Source organism: Dermacentor andersoni, chromosome 3, assembly GCF_023375885.2.
Source record: "Dermacentor andersoni chromosome 3, qqDerAnde1_hic_scaffold, whole genome shotgun sequence".
NCBI lineage: Eukaryota > Metazoa > Arthropoda > Arachnida > Ixodida > Ixodidae > Dermacentor > Dermacentor andersoni.
The window spans coordinates 78645250-78671091 of record NC_092816.1 but is presented as its reverse complement, the minus strand read 5'-3'; the positions used below and the strand labels follow the sequence as shown (position 1 = coordinate 78671091).

The 25842-nt window shown below is 42.6% G+C and overlaps 1 protein-coding gene across 1 annotated transcript; it reads left to right on the top strand.

Annotated features, from left to right (window-relative positions):
* Nucleotides 1-161: 161 nt before the first annotated feature.
* Nucleotides 162-25842, top strand: LOC126544330 (S-adenosyl-L-methionine-dependent tRNA 4-demethylwyosine synthase TYW1-like). Its single transcript, XM_050191616.3, has 14 exons — nucleotides 162-349; nucleotides 1425-1552; nucleotides 1651-1737; nucleotides 2537-2638; nucleotides 3545-3739; nucleotides 4398-4494; nucleotides 5714-5808; nucleotides 7581-7679; nucleotides 10836-11092; nucleotides 13144-13253; nucleotides 14159-14472; nucleotides 15667-15777; nucleotides 16281-16448; nucleotides 23583-25842. The coding sequence occupies exons 1-14, from the start codon at nucleotides 271-273 to the stop codon at nucleotides 23793-23795; spliced, it is 2055 nt and encodes a 684-aa protein (XP_050047573.2). The 5' UTR covers nucleotides 162-270; the 3' UTR covers nucleotides 23796-25842.

Genomic DNA, 25842 nt, shown 5'->3' with positions numbered 1-25842 from the left:
CTGATTGGAGTTGGAAAGCAAAGGTTAAATCATAGTGGAAGAAAAAAAAAACTGCTCATAACGGTGTTCCCCGCCTGTTTCATATGTATATAAACCATTTACTTCGTCCCGCACGTTTTGATGAGTCAACTATTCGCCTCCCGAGCGCGCAGTTTTCGAACCGACATTGCTATCAGTGATGCGACGTCGCTGGCGTGCACGCATCACCTGTGGCGGTATCGCACTGCCTGGACTGCGAAAATTAAAGTCAGTAGACGGCAATTTGCCGTAATGATTAAAAGCACTACCCGGTGCGCTGTGACATCTTTTATTTGTGCGCTGCTGATTTTCCACACGGCGCACGCGAAAGGCAAGTACGCGTATCCGTTGCTTCTAGCAGCTCTTTGCTTGTGGTGAAGCGCGCGTGAAAGACACACGAGATACAATTTGGTCCGCATAAAAGCAACGTCATTTCTAAACATTTGTTGGGAACTGTGTCAGTCACAATTTGTTTGCATGACGCGATCATGCAGTTGTGTTGTCGAGCAGTTTTCGACAGAATCGCTTTGCCATCCTTCAAAATGACAAAAAGAAAATCAATAGTAATAATTGATGTGATTTGTTTTGTATTACTGTAAATCGCAGTTGCTGTTTTCTACGTCTGCATTAACGCTTGAAGGGCATAATACATTAAGCTGAATTGCAGTGTAGTTGAGCGTAGCGCGATATGCGCGTTATACCGGTGTCGCACGGCCACTTTCGATCGCGATCATGCCCGATCCGGATCGAAAGTCTCGACTGCGATTGGCTCCCTCGCGCACTTTGCGCGAAGGAACCAATCGCGACCGAGAATTTCGATCCGGATCGGGCTTGATCGCGATCTGAAATGCGCCGTGTGACAGACAGCGCACGTGACTTTATATTTTAACCCATACCGTCTTGCAAACAATTTAATGCGGGTGTCACACGGCGCATTTCAGATCGCGATCAAGCCCGATCCGGATCGAAATTCTCGGTCGCGATTGGCTCCCTCGCGCACTTTGCGCGAAGGAACCAATCGCGACCGAGAATTTCGATCCGGATCGGGCTTGATCGCGATCTGAAATGCGCCGTGTGACACCCGCATTAAATTGTTTGCAAGACGGTATGGGTTAAAATATAAAGTCACGTGCGCTGTCTTGAAACGAAACACGACAACGAGCTGCTGGCCTGGCCTTCCAGCCACAATTAATCTGCGGATATTTTTAATGTAAATTCTGTTTTACTACCTAAGGCTCACAGCTTTCGTGACCTAATTTAGTGACAATGTGAGCACTATGTAACACTCGTGCAAAATAAAAAAGGAGAGATAGGATGAGAACTATAAAAAATTGGTTTCTGCATTAAAGCAATCAAAAAGCGACAGTGCGGTTATACTTGACAATTAAGTGGTGCTTTTCTTGCAGGACGTGTCAATGAAAAATCAACAAGTGATTGGTATCCCAGCAGCTACACCACAACGCTATGTGGGGGTGTCTTAGCAGTGCTATTCTTTGTCGTTGCTCGAGAAAAGCTCAACCTTACCAAAATAAAGGTGACTCTAGCATATCCCTTGTAATTTTAAACTTTCCACCTTTGACATCTTATCATGGAAGCATTGCTGATTGTTGATTCACACCTTGTGTGTTTCAGACACAGGACCCTTTTAAACAAAGGCAGAGGAAATGTAATGGGAAGTCGGTGAAAGTCCTGTACGGTACTCAAACTGGAAATGCAAAGGTTTGTTGTCCGCTGTATCTTATTGCAAGTTGATGGTGGTTAAAAGCTGCGCCTAGTTGCTTGCATTGTAAACTGTGACCAGTGCACCAGATAGGGACAGAGAAAGTAGGAAGCCCGCAGCAATATTCTCGGTTGATAACTTTCAAGAGTATCACTTTCAGTGGATGCTAATGGGCTAAGCCAGCAGGCATAACGGCTGTCACTTTACTGAGGCATTGCACCAGATGTCGAATCATGCGAAAGTGAAAGTATTCCCTAATGTGATTTACTGAGAGTATATGATCCCACTGCCTGCTCTCCTAGCTCTTTATTTTTTTAACTGTTTGTCCTTCATTATGCATGAAAACTGAAATTCTTAAAGTTGTGCTGAGTTTTAATTAAACTTTTTTCATCTTTGCTAACATGGCAGCTTCACCTAGACGCACCAGTTTGGTTTGTGCATTTTTTTCTATGACTTTAGCACTTCACTAGTGGTTCTAAGCTTCTGTGTTTGCAAGCTGGCAGTCACTTCTCATTGTAATTGTTCATAATAATTGCGTTATTTGACAATGCATTTTGTTTGTAAGCACTGTTTTCCATTGGTCAGCCACCTTCGCTGATACGTCCATCATCGTGATAGAGCCGGCTCGCATCTGCTTTCGCAAACTGTTCTGGCATGAGAATACTTTTGTGAATAAGAGCCCAGAATCATTTGCCATCCCTTTTAAACCAAAGTTTTACAGTTTATGTATCGAATGCCGTTGCTTTTTTAGTTGCAACAATGGATTTTAGCAGTAATGTCTTTCTTTCTTGTGCACAGATTTTGTCGGAAAAACTTGCGGCTGAGCTGGATGCACTGGACTATGATGTGGAAATGGTCAACTTGAAGCATGTGGAGCCAGAGGAATGTCTGCTTGGTCAGGTAGGGGGTACTTGGCAGGTGCCAGACAGTAGCAACTCACTCCTGTTGGGAGACAGCAGCAGGCTAATTGCTGGATGTGTTTCGTGATCACATTGCACTTGTATTTGCTTTGCTAAAATAGGCACACTGGCATAGAAGATCCCTTTCTTTGAGTAAGCTGAACATATTAACATACAAAACTATTAGCTAATGGCTGCTGTGAAATACAAAAACTATGTGGTCCATATGATCAGCTTGCTGCAAGTTATTGCAACTTGTGATAGTAGTGCTATACTGCATTTGTTGAAATTTCCCAAGCATCACTTCAACAACAAGTGAAGCTGATACTGAGCTGATGCTGTTATCAAGCTTGGACAGTTGTCACATTGAGTAAGTTTACAGCCTGCGGCCTCCCAACACTTTAGCTTTGGGCCCAACTAAGAAAGCATCGTAGCATGGCACTGTGACATGTTCCACCAGAACAGACCATGGAAGGCCATGTTTATAAGGTCCTATATTTTGATTTCATTGCAAAATAAATATCTTTGCAGTTGTATTTGAAACATAAGCAGTGCCAAGCAACTGCCCATGTCAATCATGCACCGTTTCTTGCATAATTTGCAGCAGCATTGACCTGGAACATTTTAATCTTGCGTAGCACATCTCTCCACAACCAAACTTACTCATTTCGATTTCAGAAACCTGGGATATTGGTTTTTGGCATACTTTTCTGCCTCGCACTTGTCTTCAGTAGCAGGTTCAGTTTGTGTGGCCCGTCTTGAACTCGCACAGAATGGAAGCCTATTTCGAAACTGGATAGACTATTGAAATTTAGAACCTATCTGCTAGAGTTATTATAACAACAGCTATATCAGCTGTGTTTCTTCACTGACATGCTGTTATTGCCTTTTATGTTGGGAATTACAGGTGAAAGCAAAGGGCCTTTGTATCTTCATCGTGTCAACATACGTGGACGGATCAGCACCAGATGAAGCCACATGGTTCTACGATTGGTTGAAGGATACATATGCAGATTTCCGAGTGCACAAGTACTACCTCCAGGGTCTTGACTATGCCATCTATGGCCTGGGAGACTCAGCCTATGGTGACAGTTACAACAAGGTACATTTATCAAAATTAAAGCATTGGTTGTTTTCAATTGTTTACTTCATCTTCTACGGTCGGGTACAACTATAGAAGGCAGCGGCATTTGCCCCTCAAAGGCGGATGCACACAAGCCTCCACCAATGGGCACGCACTCTAGACTGACGTCATGAAGCCGAACGGCCGGTGACTCCGCCGACGGAGAACATGGCACACCGCGCTTCCAAGTGGGCCGAGTCGCATCAGCAGGACTATTTCTTTAGTCGTGGAGGCAATTGGCAGCCGCACTTCGGTCGTCTTGGCGGGGCCTCTCCTGTCTTCTTAAGGTGTACCTGACTATAGTGTTTAATTAAGCTTTGTCCACCTTTTCACCTAGTTATGAGACTGTATATATGAAAGAGCTCCTGATTTTTCTCTGTGTTTATAGTTTATGCTGCTTTCTTCATGTTGTGTGTTCTGGTCAGTTTAAGCCAACATTATAGAAAGCATTTATTTGACATATGCAAGTATATAGAATGAATTTTCAGATCTATATATTAATGCACTGATCAGGCCTTGGCCGAACATCCCGTGCAGTACTAGAGCAGTCCATCCCATTTTCCCCACAGCCACCGAAGTAAGGTCCTATGCGAAGCTTTGATTGTTCATATTAGCTTTCTCAATCGTGCTTTCCTAGGTTGCCAAGGACATGGATTTCTGGCTGTCCAAACTGCATGCAACGCCGGCGGTTCCCCTTTGTCTCAATGATGAAAGCCATGATGAAGGAAAATATGGTAAGGACGCTTCTGAACTCAACAGACATTTGCATAATCAAACTTTGATTTATTATCAGAGCTCCAAAAGACATGGAGGAGGAGAATTAAGTAATGTCACTGCTATTTGGTCCTCGTCCTTTGGTTTGGTATAACAGAAAGAAAGGGGACAGGATACAAGCAAGGGCTAACAGTGGCCTTGGAAGCAGTGACTGTCCCTGCTTGTCTTATCTGTCTATATCTTGCGCTGTTGCACTAATAAACCAGAGGTTAACGGGTTAGTGTGTACTGAAATTTGCTACACACAGTATAAATTGTAAACTCTGGGAAGTTTAAATTGGGCTGAGTTTGGCAAAAAGTGCTTGTTTAACAAGTTAACCGCAGCTTCTTGCTTGGCAGCGACGCTCATTTTTCAACTGGACCACCATAGCAGGGGAGGTATTCTGTAGGAGTCCACTTAGTGGAGTGTCCGTTTTGGCCGCTGCTGATTGGCTGGGGCCGCTCGCATCCTCCTCGCTCATGCAGCTGCATCCACTCAGCAGTGGCCGAAATGGACACTCCACTAAGTGTCCACTAGGTGGACTCTTACAGAATACCCACTCCAGAAGTCCTCTCTTTTCACACTTGTCACTTGTTGCAACAATATTGCAAGCAACAGTCTTTTTGCTTAACAGCACCACAAAAGTTAAACCATAAATCAAGTTACGGTGACAGTCATCATCATCATTATTAGTCTATATTTAAATCCACTCCCAGCAATTTTCAGTTATCCATGTGATACATCAGCAGACTCCACCCTATGCCTCTCTGAGCTGCAGTTAGGGTTCTTTTGTTTTTTTTTGGACCCTTTTTGTTGCTCTAAGAGGCCACAATTCATCTGCTTTATATATCACATGGTCTTTGTTGAAGTCCACTTGTTGTGGCTAAACTTCTCTAGAATGTCAGGGAAAGATGGCAGATGCCTTCTTCAATTCAATTAAGCCTCCCACCATTTGTGGAGAACTCGCATTCCCTATGTGTATTACTCCACCAGTTCTGCCGTGACTGTAGTCAGAGGCCTTATGTTTTGTGTTCGCGGGGAGTCACAGGGCAGCACATGGTTTGCAATGCCCTCGCAAATAGTGTGAACCAAGTAGCTTACAGGGTTAGAAACAGCGAGCTTCTCTAATGGAAAGCTATAGGATATTGCTGAAGCATCACCTACTCTTTCCTTTTATACCTTTTCTTTTTTGCAACTCAGGGACAGGCAAGTTTCCAGCTTGGAAAGACGACATTGTAGCATACCTGAAAGGAAGCCCATTGATCACCACGCAGCCTAGTGAACCTCACCCTGCAGTGAGTAACGTTCAGTACTCCTTGAAATGGTTGGGGTGCTCAGAGTGCTCTTACATCCAGTTGTGAACGTCGTCTTGAGAATCAGTGAGACAAATAAGGGGAAATGAAGGCGCCCGACTTTTTTCAGTCAAAACCTCAACCATGAGCGTCAACCACAGGGATGAGGGAGGGGGGTTCCCCCCCCCCACCTCTTCGACTGAAAACCTCAGGCAGCCTCAATTACCTGCTGCATTTTGTTCTGGTCCTGTAGTATGCTGCTGTGATGGTAATAGTAAGATTCACTACAATTCCCAGGAATGTCATTATTAAATCATCTACGTACAACCCATCAGCAAGTCTTGGCTTCAACAAATCTTTGTGAGTTTTGCATGAACCTGTTAGAAAACTTCAGAGTGTTCTTACATTCTTTATCTGCTCCAGGTCACCACCAGCTGCACCTTGCGGCAAAAAATTTTGCAAGACCCCCCACCCCGCAGGGAAAACAGGAATTCTATGCCTCTGATTGTGCAGTTGTCATGCGGTCATTTATTGTGTGTCATTTTTTATGATTGTGTCTTGGGAATGTGACGTGTCCAGACAGCCAGGCAGGAAACAATGAACTCTGAAAACATACACTTCTGTATTGCATAAACTTGTACCTGCAAAAGAAAACCGTAGATAGGTGGAGGCAGTGGTGATGCTGACAGCACAGTTGGCCGTCATCAGATTTAGTGACAGTGTTGGCATTTAGCCCCTTATGAAGCAGCATCATGGGTTCTGGACTAGCTGGAAGTCATCGTAGGGGTTCCAAACTCTGCTACCTTCATTGCCTACACATAAAATGACAGACTTGTCGCACTAGGGACTACAACAGTTGCAACATAACGGCAATTTTAACACACCTAATGCAGTAGACGCTCGTTCCTACGTTTGTGGGCAAAAAACGCAAGCAGCTGGTAAGGCCTGAGCAACCCAAGATGCACAGTGCTATTTTCCTATTGTAAGTCTTCTAATGTGGCGATGGGAAGCCAAAACTAGATCAAGCTGGTGGGTGATGCCAGAATACGATTACAGAGCGAAGCAGGGCATTCACTTCGTGCCGCGTGTAGCAGAGAATGGCGGCACAGTTGGTTATCACCTATCAAAGCGTGCAGCACGCTTCCATCGGCAGTATGCCACACGTGCTGCGAAACAGATAGGTGATGATGCTTATCACAAAGGGGTTGGTGGTGATAAGAGATTTGACTTCTCTGATTGCATGTGCCTCTCGCCTTTTCTTTGTTCGCATGGGATCTAGCGGCCAGAAAACGTATCACGCCATTGCGGTTTGGCGATGTACTGAACGGTGATGCCAAAAGATTGTTTTCCTGGAACGTATTAAGTGGTAAACAAGACGCCTAACTGTATTGTGCCATGTGTTGTGTCCTTGATCACGAATGTTGACGCCGAGAAATAGTGCAAAGCGGTATCGTGTCTAGGTTATACTCTACCTCAAGCTTGTATTGAGCAGGGCGATGCATAATAACGCAGACAGTGTGTAACCAAAGCAACAAATAAGGGCTATGAAACAGGGTTCACATGGCAACTTCTTAATGTTTTACTATAACTGAGCAAATGCACACATATTTTAGGTGTGATGAATGACCACAAATAAGATGGTATTCATTGACTTTAGATGTCCAGTTTTTAGGGGCTTTTGTAGTAGTGTATGACCTAATGGTACCCTTTTGTGCTGTATTTGTTACAATGCGAAGTGATATGTAACTGACTGATTGGTTCCTGGGCATTTTCAGTCGGAAGGCATGGCTTATGAAAGCTCGAGTGATGAAGGTGAACCTGAACTGATTGACTTGGAAGACCTTGGCAATGTTGGCGGGACTGCCAAGCTGAAGGTGAGTGCAGTTGGTCGCACATTGTATTATAGCTTGTCATCTGGCACAGTATTGGTTGCAGCAGTACCTTTAACTTCGCATAGATGTGCAGGACAGTTCTCATACTCTGTCCCTTTTGTCTTTTCTTACCATGCGGTGAGTTTTGCAGTGTGTTCTGTGTAACTACCGACATATGTTGGTTATAGCTACTATTCAAATAAGGCTGATTCAAAGCTTTGGTCAGTGGACAGCGCTGCCTTGGAGACACTGGACTGTGTGCAGTGCATTGTATGCAGCTGACCACAAGGTGTAGCCCGTGGTGCGTTCTAGTTTTGCCCAACAGGTGCCGCTGTCTTAAAGCTGGTCTGTTGCTGGCAGCATTTATTCATTTTCATGCATGGCATTGCCAAATAAATGTGGTTGCTTAAAGCTGAGGGTGTTAAAATATTTTTACCATAAAATCCTGAGAGCTAGCCCACCTAAAATCGAGAGGAAATTGAGTGAAAATATGAAGTGGACTAACTTTCAGTGTAGTGGGTATCTTTCAGGTGGGTATAGTTCAGTTTTTTTAAGCCAGGAGCATAGTCACTATCTATCTCTCTGGATATTAATTAATGGCAGTTAATGGGACAGGTACTAACGATGTCAAATGATTTATGAAGCAAAGCAAGTGCAGAAAATTGCCTGATTACTGCAAAGCCTAGGCTTCACAGCAATTCGGCCTGGAATTCACGGAGTTGCAGCCTGCAGTGGAACGTCGAGCAAGAACACTGTCAGATTCTGGCAGCCAGGACATACACTTTTAAACAAAATTACACCCTTAGGGTCGTATCTTGCCACACAACAATAATCGTCATCTGTCTTGCTTGCGTTTCCATTCTTGAAAACGCTTTGCTCGCTGCTTTCCTGTCAAGAATGCTCTGTCATGCTGATAACGCGCATGCCGTTCGTGACTTGGAAGTACCGGGCTCGCAGCGTTAAAGAAAGGAAATGCGGACAAGACCGATGACGGTTATTGTTGTGTGTCAAAATACAACCCAAAGGTTGTAATTTTGTTTAAGAGTCTAGAGATAGGGGCACATTGTCTGCCAAACACATGTCTATAGTAATTCAATATAACTAAATCTATTATACTGAGGAGCACTGCAAAATAAACAGACACTGCACTAATGTTGAGAGCCCTCAAGTACCGTATTTACGAGTTTCTCGCACGCACTTAATTGTAATGGGCACCCTATTTTGCATGGCCAGAAATGAAAAATGTAACTCCCTCAATTATAATGTGCACCTAAATTTTTATGCTTGAAAAAAAATTGTGCAGTAACCATCGACAGTAATTTTCAATATAAGCAAATAGCCAAACGTTTCAAGAAAACTATTCACTTTATGAAAGGAATGTTGTGCTTGAAGGCCTAAATTTGTTACAGTGAGGATATTTCGAAAGGGTTTCTTATTTCACTGCGTAATTTCGTAGAGAACAGAGCCATTAACCAGCACATTTGCAGTTGTAGTGTATGTAGACAGCCTGTGCATCTGAAAAAGCTGTAATAATTCCTGTTTGGCAGTGAACTGACGCCACAACTCAGTTGCTCGAGCGCACACTTCCTGTGCATCAGTGCCTTTGCATTGGCGGTGACAGACCAACCACCAACCGTTAAAAAAAAAAGAAAACGGGCAAAAGCATTAATGAAAGCTATTCGCTTTGAAATGCTAAGTGCAATATCTTAATTAATTGCCTTCTCACAACATTTTTATCATGAGAGAGAAATAGTAGGGATTCGTTCTTGCTCAAAAGAAAAAAGAAATTTTAAACTCTAAGGCTGCTGGAGGTGCAATTTGGGTATCACTTATTGCAGTTTCGTAATTTGTACACTATTCTAATGCACATGTCATTTTTAGTTAACTTTTCCAGAAAAATAAAGTGCACATTGGAGTTGAGTGAACATGGTAATATTAGCTGCTTCACAATATAAATGCAGTCCTACTCACATATGGCCTGAGCTTAAGCCCAGATCCTTAATCAGCTATGTCTACATGCAAGCTGTCATGGGCAAACTGCATGGGAAGCCACCCTCTTTCTACTCTTTCGTGGAAACCACACCCTGTAAACGTTTGCCACTAGTAATACTTTCAGGCTGAAATTAAATGAAAACTGAAAAAAAAAAAAAGAAGCCAATTGGAAGAGCTATTGCTGTAAACTGGTATGAATAGGTAATGTGGCTTCACTCCATGTCTGGCTGCTTAGCATTCCATGGGTGCCCTATACTCGGTGCCCAAAAAATACTCGCCCTGATGTTGCACACAATTGTGAAGGAGTAAAGAGAAATGCGTGTTCTCCTTTGTTCCTTCTCATTCACATTTCAGAATGGCTAATTGGGGTGGACAAGTCAAGCGCTTTGCTTGTGCACTTCTGCTTGCATTTGGCTCACTCTCTGCTCTTTGTCATTGCCCTTTCTCGGTTTATACAGTCTAACCTCGTTATAATGATGTCACATCTGACATGAAAATACCTTTGTTACATCAAAAATTCTATATAAACATGCATTCGTTGCATGCTGGTGTCGGGGAGAATCATTTTAGATTTTCATCGTAATGTTAGGTAATTTGCTATATGTCTGCGTTCACTGCATCGAAGTTCGACTGTACTCGCTTCTGGTTCACACAGGTTCAGTGTAGGGAAGGCATGCATCTGTGTCTAAGCCTGTTTTTCTGCTCCCGTTTATGTACTAGTATTGAGGGAGTAGGCTTTGAACGTATGTGGTCTTGTGCATCAACTGTCATGTTCTGTGCATTAGTGCAAAAAGTGAACTCCTTGTAGTCTACTTGAACAAAGAAAGACATACAAATGTGGACTTATTCTTGCTCTATTGAAGGCAGTAATGTAACATGTTGGACCCAAAGACCTTATTGAAACAGCTTTAGAATGCACTTTTCTATTTAGCATCTAAAAACTTGCTCAGCCTACTGAGGCTATCATTACAAGGCTAGTGGAATGATGCCCCACTTTTCTCTTTGTTCATACGGTGGCACTCGTGGCTTTTCTCGCTTTCTTTTGAAATAATTCAAATACATATACTACAGCTTTGACAGTACATCAGATGAGTCTGACCATCAGCCTGCAGGCACAAGCCCATGGAACAAGGCACATATAACCACTGAGGCCCCTATGGTTTGCAGGAGCAGGAGTCCAAGACAACCAGGAGTGGAGAGGCTCGGCGAGACATGCTGACCCCGCTGCTGCGCCAGTCGCTGGGAAAGCAGGGCTACCGCCTCATTGGCTCCCACTCGGGGGTGAAGCTGTGCCGCTGGACCAAGGCCATGCTGCGTGGCCGTGGTGGCTGCTACAAGCACAGCTTCTACGGCATCGACTCGCATCGCTGCATGGAGGCCACCCCAAGCCTTGCCTGTGCCAACAAGTGTGTCTTCTGCTGGAGGTAAGCTGCTCGCGGCCAGTGCTTGGTTGCTATGTTTCTCGTCTCTGCTGTACACTCGTGTCTTGATAAAATGACCCCCTATATTTAAAAAAAATTGGGATATATGTTGTCTTTCCTTCTATCTTAGCTTGATTGAAGATAATGTATTTTTATGTGGCATTGTATCAAGGTCATACAATAAAACCTCGTTAATATGTATCCGCTTAAAAGTAATTCCAGTTTAAATGTAGTCGCAATGAATCCCCCATCCTGCCGTCATTTAACTGAATGTACTGGCTGACCACTTAAGTCGTAGTTGCTTACCACATGCCAAACAGTTAGTACATAGTATTTATTTCATTTTTTGATGCTTACAAGCATAGAATCGGTGAAATGTCATGCGCGTAAACCATAGATAGTGAAAATGCACCGCATGGACTTTTCATGGACTGCAATTGCCACCAATAGTGACGTCAAAACGTGGTGGCCATGACATGTTGCCTGCTTCCGTAGCTTCTGGCACTTCCACTTCGTCTACGACGATGATGTAGGAGTGGATGATGGCCCTTACGTATCCAGTGCAGTGTGTGTGTTCATCGTCACAAGGGCGTCATGAGAAACTGGCTCACAGCCCAACTCAGTTTGAGGCTGTCATCGCCTCTGCAAGGCCACCCTGGCAACAAGTGAAAATGACAAATTTTTTGCTGCCTCCTCGCAGATAAAACGTAGTGCTTTTCTGGCCGGCAAAAGTCTATAGCTACTCATCTGACATTGTCTGCTAATTAGTACATTGCTTAGTACATACCTGATCCATCTTCCTGGCCAGCTATGTATTAACGAGGTTTTACTGTATAACAAAGTAAATGTAAAATTTGCTACTTTTTAAGCTATATCAGTGTGTATGCTTATAACAGATATTGAATATAATGAAGGTATTTTCGTGACATATGCGACTTCATTTTATAAGAAGTTTGTTTTTAATGACATCGGACCATATGTGCCTTGAGTAGCTTGTGTTGCACTGTTTCATTACATTATGAATCTTTTTTAATATTTTAGATGTTTAGTTGCTTTATCTCTCAAGACAGAGAACTGTCAGCTGTACAGAAAAGTTGCTTTTCTATCGCTATAAATAGCTTCTATAACTTTTACAGTTGTCGAGTTTCCATTTGTGAATAAAATCATTCCCTAAATTTACTGAAAAATTTGGAAGACGCTTAAGCTTCTCCTTTGAGAATGGAACGCAACAGCATTCAACGATTCCTGAATACTGCTCACACTACCTGGCAGCTGGAGCGTATGTAACCGTAATTTTTACCGGGAAACGCTGGCTGCGAACGCTATGCACGGAGATGGGCTTTATCGTGGAAACGCGGTTTCTTGCGTGGGCCGTGATGCGACGGAGGCGGGTGCCAGCTGGAAGTATTGCAAGAGATCAGGCGCACCGCTCTGTGGCCCTCAAGACACCTGCGCGCCGGCGCGCACGTATGGCGGACGCCGCAGCTGGACTGTGAATGGTAGAAATGTTGGAAAAGGCGTTTCTTTGAGTTTTCGTGTAACATAATTACGTTTTCTCGTATAGTCAAATTACACTCCGAGAGCTATCATGCCTGTAGGTTGTGTGCAAGTCATAGTTTACGATTTTTCTGCGTATCTTACCTTGAGAAAGTCAATTAGTTCAGTAAATTTCTCGCCTCACATGGAGAACAGTATGGGTGGTTCAAAAATCTTTTTGCCAATATGATGTCTGATGTCAGACGCTGATGCCAGATTTTCTGCGACACGGGCTCCTTAATGCTATGGTGTTAGAACTCCATAAAATTTAGTGGAAGTGATGGAATTTCACATGGAGAGCTCCAGACGAACTTTAACAACCTGGTACTCTGGTGCTGTTTCTTTTTTTCCCCACCACAGCTAGCAATTAAACCTGGAATGTTGTTCTCAGCGATAGACCACCATAGCCACTAAGCCACCATACTGAGTAATGCTCACAAAATTACCCTTGTGGTTGGAAAGATAGTCTCGGTCTGTATATTCTGCAGATCTAAGTTGGGCTATACAATGCATTGCAGACACCACACAAATCCTGTGGGGACTGAGTGGAAGTGGAACATGGACGCACCCGAGATGATTGTGGAGAATGCACTGAAGAACCACTACAAGATGATAAATGAGTTCAAAGGTAATGAACAAGTTCTACCACCATTTGTGTGACTGCTATATTGCTGTAAAACAAACCCATAGGATTATATACTGCTGCTTTAGAAATCTTTAACGTATATACTAACATCGACAATGAAAATAGAAGTATAGTTCCACTCTGTGCTTGTATTGCAAATGAAAGAGAAATCTAAATTAGCACAGCGACTGGGCTTCTCTGACATAACATTGAATGTTTTGAGAACTCTCTGATGGTGGCAGCAAGAGTGAATCAATTGAAATAGAGTCCTTATGAAGGCAAAAACTCTTGCAAAGGTGGGAAAGGCCAAATTAAATTAGACTAAGAATTGCATAACAAACGGTCAAATTTTTATAGCAGTCCACATTTTGTGCGGATTGTTGACGGATTTCTTGGAGCAAATATGGCAATGTTGAGGCAGCTGGCTGCAGTGGGCCTCTTCGATTATCAGTCTCTGACAGTCCTGCACTGTCTGAGACGCTGCACACGCATTGCTCATTGGCTGAAAGCAGTTTCGCACAGTCCTGGACTGTTGGGAATGGATAATCCAAGAGGCCCAATGTTTTCTTTCTTTTTTTAATATAGTTATTTTTTTTTTTTTTCGTGGTATCTGGCATTCTTTGGTACGACTGTGAAGTTAGTTATTTTTACGATGTAAATGTCTCTTTCCTGTTCTTTTTCTTAGAATGCATTGCTTATGGCAGGCTGTAGTGAATGTGCTGTTGGCGAGGGTGCCCACATCCGCCACTCAAAGCCCTTCGATTGCACAACTCCATTGACTCGATAGACTGTTGAGTCGACATCTGTTAAAATTGTTTGTGTAGTAATGCCTACTTTGCTGTTGAGTTGATAGAACATAGATTCAAAGGCCTTCGAAATGCCTGTGTCGCATCGTTATTTCATTTCAGGGGTTCCCGGTGTGCTGCGCGAGCGTCTGAACGAAGGCCTGCAGGCACGTCACTGTGCCCTCTCTCTGGTTGGAGAGCCCATCATGTATCCAGAGATCGGGCAGTTGGTGCGCCTTCTGCATGACCGGGGCATCTCTACGTTCCTGGTGACCAACGCACAGTTCCCCGACGCCCTGCGGGAACTTGGGCCCGTCACGCAGCTCTACGTGTCGGTGGATGCCAGCAGTCGCGAGGCGCTCAAACGCATAGACCGGCCTCTCTTTCCGGACTTCTGGCAACGCTTCCAGGACAGCCTCGCCACCCTGGCAGACAAGGTCAGGCACACTGGGAGAGATGACTCACGTTTACTCGGGCTTTGTGTGCGCTAACATTTGAACCTTAGAAACACTATGATCGGTCACAACCGAAGGATGTAGTGGCAAGTGCACTAGTGTGCTGCAACTTGGAAGATAATTTGTAGAGATGTGGCAGCCATTTATGTTTGATAATTTCCATAATTTCATGACAGAGGCGAACCCCTTTGGATACAGTCGAACCTGAATATGATGAACCCAGATAAAGCAAATTACTGTCTATATCGAACATGTGAAACTTACCGACTGATACTCATGTAAATAACTCCCTCATAACCAACTGTACATTGGCTATATTGAATTCGAAGCCTCTGCTGCCAGCGCAATAAAGACATAAAGCAAAGTGGACTGGAACAAGTCTACATACACAACCTCGCACATTGATGACTCCATTCTTAGTGACAGAGAAACAGCTCAAGGCGCATGCAAAAAATTACTGCCTGCTGCACATAGTTTTCTTTTGAAAAATTTAATGCTTTCCTTGCCTCTTTTCTCCACTGGAGATAAACGAATGCATGACAACAGTCTGCTTAGGTTCATTATAGGCGAGATTGGGCCTAATGAAACAATAACCATGTTCAAGTGTATTGGCATTTCTTGAACAAAATTTTGGAGCATGGATGAAGAGGCTAGGTGCAGTGCAAATTTATGGGCAGAGCTTATGCTAAATTCTTAAATTGTCACTGCATATGGTGCCACAGACAGTGAACCATACTGAAATTTCATGAGGAATTCAGTGACTTGCGTCTTATTCTAACAAATGTAGAACAAAATTTTGCATTTACCCCTGCTTTACATTTGTTCAAATTTTAAAAGATGATAATTTTTAGTTTGCATTGTTGAAAAAAAATGAAAAACATCACTTTTATGTGCACCTTATCATAACAGGAGTGAGGTTTCTCAGACTGATAAAATGGATGTGCCTCCTGTCAACATTGTAGCTCCACCAAATAGTAGCTATAGAAAACAGTGTCTATGAAAAATCTCACGTAAGTTGCTTTCCTGGTATTCATTTTTCTTATTTTGTTTCTTCATAGCACTTGTTTCTCTCTAAGTAATTATCAAGTAAGACTAAGTTGCTGTGTAATTCTGTAGCCATACAATTTGCTTCTACCTTGAGTAGTAACACAGCTTGTTTTTATCTCTTCCTTTTAGGGTCAGAGGACAGTCTATAGGCTGACCTTGGTCAAAGAATGGAACATGGATGAAATGCAAGGCTATGCCAACCTTGTGGGACTTGGAAAACCGGATTTCATTGAAATCAAGGTATCGTGTGTTCATATTAGATTCTCTTCGAGTGTTGCTTCATCAGTTTACTTTCTTGTCCATTCTCTTTCAAATTCTAATTCTGATCTTCAGGTGGTTAGAAAGGGAGCTTTCGCATTAATTTAGCAGTGACACGGTCCTAACCCTCTTTGCTGATGGCATTTCATAAAGAGCAGCTGGAGGTAAGCTAGGGGCTTTACTTGCAAGGACTCTTTTCCTCCTATCCTATTTGTTTTATCACCCATTGCATGGAGTGACCAATCTCAGTAACAGCGGGGACATGGCACTGTCTAAGCCAGTGATGAAGGCAATAGGAATAGAGAGTGAAAAAGAATTGTTGCCAACTGTGATGTTGACCATCACAGCTGCTGAGTTCCCTTAGCGGGCACAGGTCCGACCAATGAGTGGCTTGCATCTGTCAATTTCCTGCCGGTGTGCCGTCGATGCATGGCTTGAGTTTTGCCTGAGCTGCGCTTACAGGACTGCGGTGTTGATGTGCGCAGGGTGTGACGTACTGTGGCGAGTCCAAAGGGGCCCACCTGACCATGACCAATGTACCCTGGCACGAAGAGGTGCTGTGCTTTGTGAAGCAGCTGGTGGCCTTACTTCCCAACTACAGCATCGCCTCGGAGCATGAGCACTCCAACTGCGTGCTCGTTGCACACAATAAGGTGGGTGCGCACGTGTGTCATTCTGGCAATGAGGATATCTGAATTTCTTGGAATTCCATCTGGCTGGGCCTGCGGATGTCCCTTGAGTTATGTTATTAAACATCTTCTTAAATAGGACAAAACATTGCAACCAGCTCAGCGAAATAGTGTATATATAAATGTATGTATTGTAACACGATCAAGAAGTCACACAGAGACAGCACCTGCTGGGCTAGCTGTTCTGTTCACTTCCATCTCCTCTTCCTCCTCTTCGCTCTTCCTGAAAAGCCGCTGAGCCTCGGTGCCGTTCTTCCACCTCACACTTGGCTACGCTGCAGACCTGGCAAACTAAAAAGGAATGACAGTTCAGTCCAGTCGATGTAATCTTTTCTTGAGGCGCAACACGTGCACCACGAAGTTATTTGTTCTCTGCTGGTCAAGTCCAACACTTGGATCCTAGTTGCTAACATGCCATGTATTATCTCCTCCACACTTGGTAATGGCGAAGGGCCCCTTGGAACTTTGCGAGTAGCTTTTGCCCGGACAGTTGCCGCCTCTTCGCACCCGCACCTTGTCGCCGATGGTGTATGCAGGGGCAGGTCGACGGCAACGGTCATAATGGCGCTTTTGTTTTTCTTGCACTTGCGTGGCTTTTCCCTTTGCTGGAGCTCTGATCTTCTGGTAGGAGGCAACTGTGCGACTGTCAGAGTGTGTGGTGCTAATGGGAGCATCTAGCCTGAGGACCACTTTCAGATGGGGCAGTTTCCCATATACGATTTCATACCGAGTCAAACCATTCTGTAGCGCTTTGTTAACCGCGTAGCCAGCTGCCGGAAGGTGGACGTCCCAATTGGCCTCTCCTTTCTGTTTTACTTTTGCATGTAGAGCGAGCCTTGCCTGAAGGCTCTGGTTTGTTCGCTGAGTAAGGCTGTTTGCCTGGGGATGAAACGTGGATGTGTAATGATGTCGCACCCCCACCATGGAAAGGTACTTTCGTAGTTCCAGGCTGCAAAATGTTGTAGCACGAACTGATATCAATTTCTCTGGCAAGCCGTGCCTCCATTCAAACCTGGGTTTCAGAAAGGCAACTAAGTGAGCGGATGCCAGGGATATACTATTCCTGGCATTTTCACGTATTTGGACAGATAGTCCATAGCTACAAAGATGGAGCGGTTTCCAGCAATGGTGGTAGATAGCGGCCCTATGTAGTCTATACCAACTGTATGATGTCTGCGGGTATCTTCACGGCGGATCCGCCACCAAGGTTTGTGAGTAGTGGCGCTGGCTAACACTCCCAAGGTTAGTTCTAGTAGTAACACATAAATACCCAAGAAAGTGGATGGGGAAACAGCACCGCGGTAGCTGAATTGGTTAGAGCATCGCACACATAATGCGAAGACGTGGGATCGTTCTCCATCTATGGCAAGTTGTTTTTTCATCCACTTTCATTGCCATTAGTTTATCATTTCTTTAATTCAATTAGTAAGTGCAAGTAATCTCTTCTATGTTGTCCTTGGTGCCTTTGTTTGTTGGCTTTTCATGCACTTATTACTGGAATTTATTATATGACTCTAACCATTCTTCAAGAGCCCATGCAGCAATGTTTTAGTTGACATGCAGTTCCCAATTTCTGGCACACTGTGGGTTAACTTTGAGACATTTGTAACATCACATTGTAAAGCACAATCCTTAACATCGCTTTCTATTTCAATGTGTGGTATTGTCTGTGCAAGAAAGGAATAGATTTGTTTGGCTTGTTGCTTTCTTTTCTCACAATTTGGATAAGTGAAACTACAAAACAAAAGCTTCTGGCACGTAGGAGTGACTTCAAACTGCTGAGAAACTGGAAATTAAGGTCTTAAGGCCATAAACCAGCAGATTTAAATGACTTGCAGGAGTGTTCTAATTTCCCAATAGAATTGGATACAAATAGAGCTAAGCCTCGATATAACGAAGTAGGTAATCGGCAATTTGCTTCGTTATGTTGAAATTTCGTTGTGTTGAAATTCTACCTTTTATGCAAAAAAGTACAGTCGCCGATCAATCTTTCTTACACGGAAAGGGGCTGCAGAATTTTCCAATTTATATGGCAATCGAAAAAAGCAAATTTGAATGAGAAAACAATTCAATGTGATGAATTTGGGAGCCGGCGACGAATGACACGGTTTCATGCCACGTCGACGGTGTCTTCACATCGGCGGCATGAATTAAACGAAGCCAGCCACGCTTTCACGTGTGCTCCACCCCCGCGGCTGATAGCGTCATCCGTGGAAGCGGGGAGCGAATGCGTCGTCTGCCTCTCACTCCAACGGGTCACCGAAACTCCAGATTACGCAACCTTCAATACTGAAGGCGCGGGAAGACAGCTTGCATGATCCCACGCTGTCTCGGCATGCCCACTCTGCACATGCAATCAGCCGCGCTTGCAGCCATGCGCAGCCATGGCCGAGACGTGTGCCAGAAATCGCAACACACGCCGACTTACCCTCCCCCGCTCCCCGCCCCTCGTGCATGCTTATCGCGTTACCACGAGCTCGCTCCCCTCCCTCTCTTCTCTTTGCATGCGGGGACGCGGCACTCGTGGGTGAAGCCACCATCTTTCTTTGTCACCCTCGAACACTTTCACTCGCACCTGAAGCACAAAGCACACAGGGCGCAATAAGATCTTATCGCACTTGGACTTTATACGAAACATGATGCGACTTCGCTCTTGTTGCACCGCAGCATCGGGATCTAAGAGGTGCGTTTGCAAGCAGCCACTTGCAATTCAATCATTTGACCGTCTGCATCCAAGGAAGTTTCCTTTTATTGTCTTGGCATTCCTGTGCTGCGGAAGCTAAATTACGTTATATTGAAATCGCATACAAACTCACTTCGTTATACTGAGGTTCTAATTACATGGCATTTTATGGACAAGAGCTTATAAAAAGCTAAACACTTCGTTATATATTAGAATTAGAATTTCATTATATTGACGTTTGTTATATCGAGGTTTAACTGCATTTTAGGCATACTAGCTTCAATTATCAGATTGAAATAAAAAATTATCCTTTCCATATTAAATAGAAATGTACATAAGAGGTGTGGCAGAGAAGTTCAGTTTATTTTCTTTAACACATGCAATATATACTTCGGTTCTACTGGACTTTTTACCAATGAGCAGAAAAAAAAAATGACCATTGGTGTTTATGCTTGGCTCACAACATACACTGGGGACACCTGGGTGAAAAATACAGCAATTTTAATCAAGAAATTGTATTTTTGTTTTTGGCTTGATTTATTATCTGTATGACTTCCTCTTAATTGCCCATCAATATTGGCATAGAATATATATGTAGCAATTAGTAAAAACCGCGACTTAAACAAAACAGGTGACCCGAAAAATTTGCATGATTGAGCTACTTTTGCGACGGCAACAAATTTGAATAGCAGCGTTTCTCACCATTGTGCCTGTGCTTGCTAGTAACATAGGCCTTCTTGTTTCTGACATGTCTTCCGGTAGTTTTATACCTTGACAAGATAAATTAGAAACTAATGTGTTTCTTTTACTGTCAATCTGCATTGCCGCTGTCTGTTTAAATCATGTGGCACATAATTCGGCCGATTGGCCACGAGCTGCATGTTTTCAGATGAAGTTTGTCTCTATCACACTGTCTGAGCTTGGCGCCAGCGTTTCAATCAGAAAGCGGGCTTTTTGTTGTCTGTTCATTCACGCATTGTGTCTTGAACATCGATTCATATATTAAATGATTTCTGAAACCTTAAAATGGCCTTTCCCATCGTTATTTTTGTGCAACCTTCATGTTTGTGCACCGAATTTTTACACTTTAATTTCTTATCATTACAAAAAAATTTGGCAGCTATATGCTTGATTACGTGACAAGTGCACCCATGTCATTTTAATTACAATTTATTATTGCCAGGGGTATCTTAATTTGTAACAACTAGGGTAGTCCCATGAAAAAAGACATTTGAAAGAGTATTTTCATTTATTTATTTATTTTAATTTTATGCACAGAGTATATTGTTCTTATTCCATTAAGAACATCATAGTGAGCAAAATCAGATATTTTTTTTGTGTTTTCTCATGTGTATACTGACAACAAATAACTACACGGTTGCACCCTTCTGTTTGAAATGCATGGCTCGTGAAAACTGAACCAAGCGGGTTAGACAAAACCGACAAAACATTTGAAAAGAAGTGATAAAAATATGTCAACTGTGAAATTTTCCATCACCTGACACAAATATTAAGCAGAAAGTTTTGTTCTGGCACGTGTCTCTTAAAGGGATGCTGAAAGAGTGTGCTGAATCAATTTAGACTAATGAAGTATCATTAAAAACACTATTATTATTAATTTTATGGAAAAAAAATCAATTAATAGTAATGTAGAAAATGAAGGCCAACTTCCCTTTCTTGATTTTGGCACCAAAACCTATATGCCAGTATGTTAGCATGATGCCACAGTTTGCAAAGCGTTTACTTGTAGTAGGGCCATTTTTGGTACAAGGAATAGTTTTCTAGCTTTGCTAGGTTGAGTCGTCAGTTGTTTTGGAACGTAATTTTTCTTTTTTACTGACAAACAGTCAAACTCCTACCACATGGTGTATCATATGCGATACAGGTAAAACAACTTCTGGCACAATATATAATCTAAATGAAAGAACATCTTACACATTTACATGGAATCTATGTCCTCCCTAGCAATGAAACACATAGCAACTGTAGTGCTGGCAAAATTTTCTTAGTTAATTTTTCTTGAAAGATTGCATGGTGGCAGCCTGTCACAAATGGTCCACCAATAAAGAGGTTACTTTCACAACTTATACAATTCCTATCAGTGCACAAAAATTGCCAGGGTGCCGGTTTACTGTTAATTATCCTACTCTGATCTTTTTTTTTTTCAAGAAAGACATTCAGATGGTTCTGTGAGGCAAACATTAATTGCTGAATCATATATGACACAGCATGCAGTTAAGAGGAAGCTTTAGCTCGGGTGCTCCTATCTAAATACATGTAAAATGAGAATTCGTTTTTCTCGGCAACCACTGCACCAAATTTGACGAGGTTTGTTGGTTTTAAAAGAAAAACTTAAAATCTAGTGACTGTTGGTTTCGAATTTTTGATTTAGGTTCTTCATTTTTTATTAAAATTTGACAAATATCGCAAATTTTCAAAAAATGAAACTATGAAGTTTACAACTCTGTAACTCTAAAACGAAAAACGATAATACAATTCTTTGAATTGCATCTAATAGTACATCTAAAGCGGACAAAATTGAGATGCTATACATGAATCTAAAAAAATTTAGTAATATGGAAATACAGCTTTTGCAGAACCTTTGTAAACAACGTAACAAATTCACGTAAGATATAAGATGACATATGAAATTTGTCCGCTTTCAATGGTCGAATGGATGCTGTTTACAGAACCGCGATATCTGCTCTTGATGCAGAGTTATGAATTTGTAAACTTCATGCTTCTATTTTTTTCAAACTCTCGAATTTTTGAAAATCTTTTTAACGAAATTCAGGACCTAAATAGAAATTCCGCGACCAACAGTCACTAGAATTTCACTTTCCCTCTCAAATGCAACAAATTTCATTAAAATCGGTCCAGGGGTTATCTCAGAAAAACGTTTTTGCGTTTTTACATGTATTTGAATAGGCCGCGTCGGAGTTTGGCCCGAGCTAAAGCTTCCTCTTAAGGGTCATTTTGTGAAGGAGAAGAGAAATCTGTTTCCTCGCGAAAGGACAAGTTTGCTGGCACAATATAATGTTTCTACGGGCTGTAGTGTTTCTTAGCACCATTACCGACGTTTAATATGTGAGAAAACCAAAATGCCTCCTGTGTTTATGATAGAGATAGCATGGGGCCTGCCTTCTTACAAAACCTAATGACAGCTTCAGCAACAAGTAACTTTCAGAGGAAGACAAAGGAGGTTTTCTTTTGGCTTGCATGCGCCCCTAGAGAGTGCAGAGTGAAAGTTGCCATGAAATCGAGGTCTAAATGATCTAGTCAAGATATTGAGGGTATTAATTAGGCAATGAAGGATGATGTCATCAAATTTTAAAGAAACTTTTACTAGCTCGAGCTGCTCCATTACGCACTCAATTATACCCCCTCAAGATGCACTCCATATTAGAGCAATCTTTCAAGGTTTTCTTTTTTCAATGGCTCTGTTAGCTTTTGCAAGTTTTCTGCAATTCAGATGTCTTTCTGCGTGCTTATAAAATGTGTACCCATAACTTCTGGCTGTATCATATATGACATGCAACAATTATGGCTCATGAAGTTGTAACCATGAGTTTCTTTGGAAAACTGAGGTTTGTTTAGGAATACCTGGGCAAAACAAAGACTTTGTCTAATATTTTTTAACAAGAAAGTAAGAATTAATGCAGCAAGGGATTAGCTAGAGTGAGTGATGCTGTGAAAATTTGCGATGTTATGGTGAGGTAGTTCAGTAACACTACAACGGTGACACCACCGGTCTGTCACTTTTTACGTATTTCCTCGTTTACCAAGCCTCCCTTCATGGTAAGAGTAACCGTTTTGTTATTGCATGAGCTTAATTTACTACTACAGCTCAGCTTAATATTCCACTCTAGTATTTCTTTAAAGGTGCCGGTGGTCCAAATGCACAGGGTTTCTTTCTCTCTCTCTCTCTCTCTCTGTAGGCAGTATCCAGCAATTGTAGCAACTCTGTATACGAGATAATACTAAACCCTTTTCCTGACTAGTGCACTTCTCTGCATTGAACATTTGCCCTAATTATTATTGCTGGAACCAGTCATTGTTCAAATGAAGACAACGTGCAAACTGGACACGGCGATGCTCTTTGTTGCACATGGTTTTGTTGCAGGAACCATGTCTACATTCTCCTTCTAAAGCACAAAGTGTGTACAGAGATGTCCAATTGCAAAATTGGTTCGGCAAACTGCCTTGCAGGAAAGCTCGCTTTACAATTGGGTAAAAAGATGGGTCTGTGGAGTATCAACTTGTCAAATCTAGGTACCCAAATTTTATTGAAAATTTCTATATTCACACACATCCAGTAAGTAAGCAAAAGTGGCAGCAGAGAAAAACTATCTTTGGCAGATTTCAATTTTTTTTTTCAAATTTATTTTTTTGTTATTATTATTACTATGTTGCAGTTCTGTATCAATGGGCAGTGGAACACGTGGATTGACTACGAGCGCTTCCACGAGCTGGTGCAGAGATTCTACCAGACAGGCGAGTCGTTCACCTCGCTCGATTACGTGGCACCACTCCCCCATTGGGCAGTGTTTGGGGCCAGGGAGCGTGGCTTCGACCCCAACGACACTAGGATGCTCAGAAGGTCCAAGAAGGACATCAGTGGATGCTAGGACTAAGCTAAGTGGATTCTAGCCCGTCCAACTCTCAGAAGCTGGCAGCGAAATGTGCGTGTGAGCACCGAATAGTGTTCGATCCATTTTGAAATCTGAAGGATTACATATGCAGCATTGCTGGGAAGGCACCGAGGAAGGGCAAAGGCCTGAGCCTGAAAACACCTTTCGTAATTGTTTCACAGTGCCTAAGCAAGCACCAGTAAGCTTGTGATAAGAGGTTGCCAGCTCCACATGCCGCATCACATACACTTGGTCATTACAACATTACCGATAAAAACTTCTGCTTTGAGACACAGCATGCATTAAGGTGACATTGTGTTAACCAAACCCATTTGCAAATGATTTGCGCAGCATTTCTATCTCTGTTTTGGATTGGGCAGCTGGAGTGAAACAGATCCACTGTTGTTGTAATGAATTGGACAAAAGCCCGTCACTGGAGCTCACCGTCTTCTTGGTGCCATTGTGACATTCGACAAAGCGGAAGCTTTTACCTGCAGGTCTTATATTTGGATCCTGCAGGTTAAAAGTAGTTGTGCGTAGTAAATGCATATGAATGTGCTTTTGTTTCATCAGTTGTTAGAACCAGGTGTTCTTGGTGTAAAAAAACAAACAAACATAGTGGGGTACTGATAATTCAGGCCGTAATGTAATGAGTAGGGCCAGTATAATGTAGCGATTCTCTTCGTCCAACTGTCTTCCTTTCTCATCATCATCTACCACTCGTGACCAGCTGGCCCTGGTGATAACCAATGTGCCGTTCGGATGACTGATGAAGCACGAAAAGGGAAAAACTGGAATCACATCGTTACATTATCCCAGCCTGGCACTTGTAGCTCCTTACCAAGTACAGTGACTTGCACATTTTCTTCTCAGCCCTTCTGTTTGGGAAACCATGTACAGGTCTTTCAGGGCATCATTTCTCCCATTTTGCAATTGATGAATGCGGTATCAGCATAGATCAGTAGAGCCATGTTGGTGCTACTGCTGTGCAGTCAGGAGCAAAAGGTTGTGGACCTCAGGTTTAATGTAAAGAAAAAGAAAACAAAGGAATGCTTCCTAGTGTAGCCAACGAGCCAAGAATTTTAAAGTGCAGTGTGATGTTTCATATGCGATCATCATGGTTCTTGAGTCATATTGTGGCTTTGTGCGACACCTATTGTCCATAAAGCTTTGTCCCTGACTGCACATTGTTTTAGGGCATTTCGCATGTGTGATACATTGTTGTTGGGGAAACAAATTTCTCTTCATAAGTGTTGGAGTGTGAACGTATGAAAGGATTTGGCGTGCAGGATGCTAACCTTGTGGGCATTTTTTTTTTACTGTGCAGTGGTTATGTACCGTGAATAGAAATGAGCTGTGTGAGTTGAATAGTATGTGCAGAATGAATTTGTACATTTTATATGTTGACATTTTGATGGTAGTTCCAACCTTCAGCGATTGTTTTTGTAACACATGTCACTTAGCACAATGCATTGTCTTTTATATGTGCTCAGCATAGGCACCACCATTCGCTTACTGCGTGTTGTCAATGTGTATGGCCATTTTTTTGTTGCTGTTTTTTCGCGTAGTGCCTTTGTTATTGTATTGGTCCATTACTTTGTTGCTCGCCAAAGAAGCTTGATCTATTGTTGATCTATTGACAATGGCCAATCATTTCTGTCAGAATTGTGAGTCGCATTCATACATGCATAATTGAAGCCAGATAAGGTATAATTTAAGTATTTTTTAATGTACGCCTTCACAGTATTTCGTCATACAGCCATCATATTTATCAATCATTCAGCAGCTAGATTTCGGAGATGCAGAAAAGAAAAATTTATACCAACTGCTAGAGATAAACACTTTGCCAACTTTTCTTTAGTTCTTCCGGTGGCTGCCTTTGCATAGTAATTTTATTTGCCAAAGTTACAGAACATCAACAAGGGCACCATGCTTTGTGCACTGAACTGAGAAGCGAAATGTGATTTCTGTTGCAGTTTGTTTTCCACTGTTGCTTGAAACAAGCGTGTGCTGAAGGATGATATAAACTTGTTCTTCGTAAGAA

What these genes read in the sequence shown, in the direction of transcription:
- LOC126544330 (XM_050191616.3), top strand. Translation starts at nt 271, where the DNA reads ATGATTAAAAGCACTACCCGGTGCGCTGTGACATCTTTTATTTGTGCG. An exon ending in GCGGGACTGCCAAGCTGAAG is followed by an intron (nt 7,680 to 10,835) that starts GTGAGTGCAGTT and finishes TATGGTTTGCAG; the next exon opens with GAGCAGGAGTCCAAGACAAC. An exon ending in CGGATTTCATTGAAATCAAG is followed by an intron (nt 15,778 to 16,280) that starts GTATCGTGTGTT and finishes TGATGTGCGCAG; the next exon opens with GGTGTGACGTACTGTGGCGA.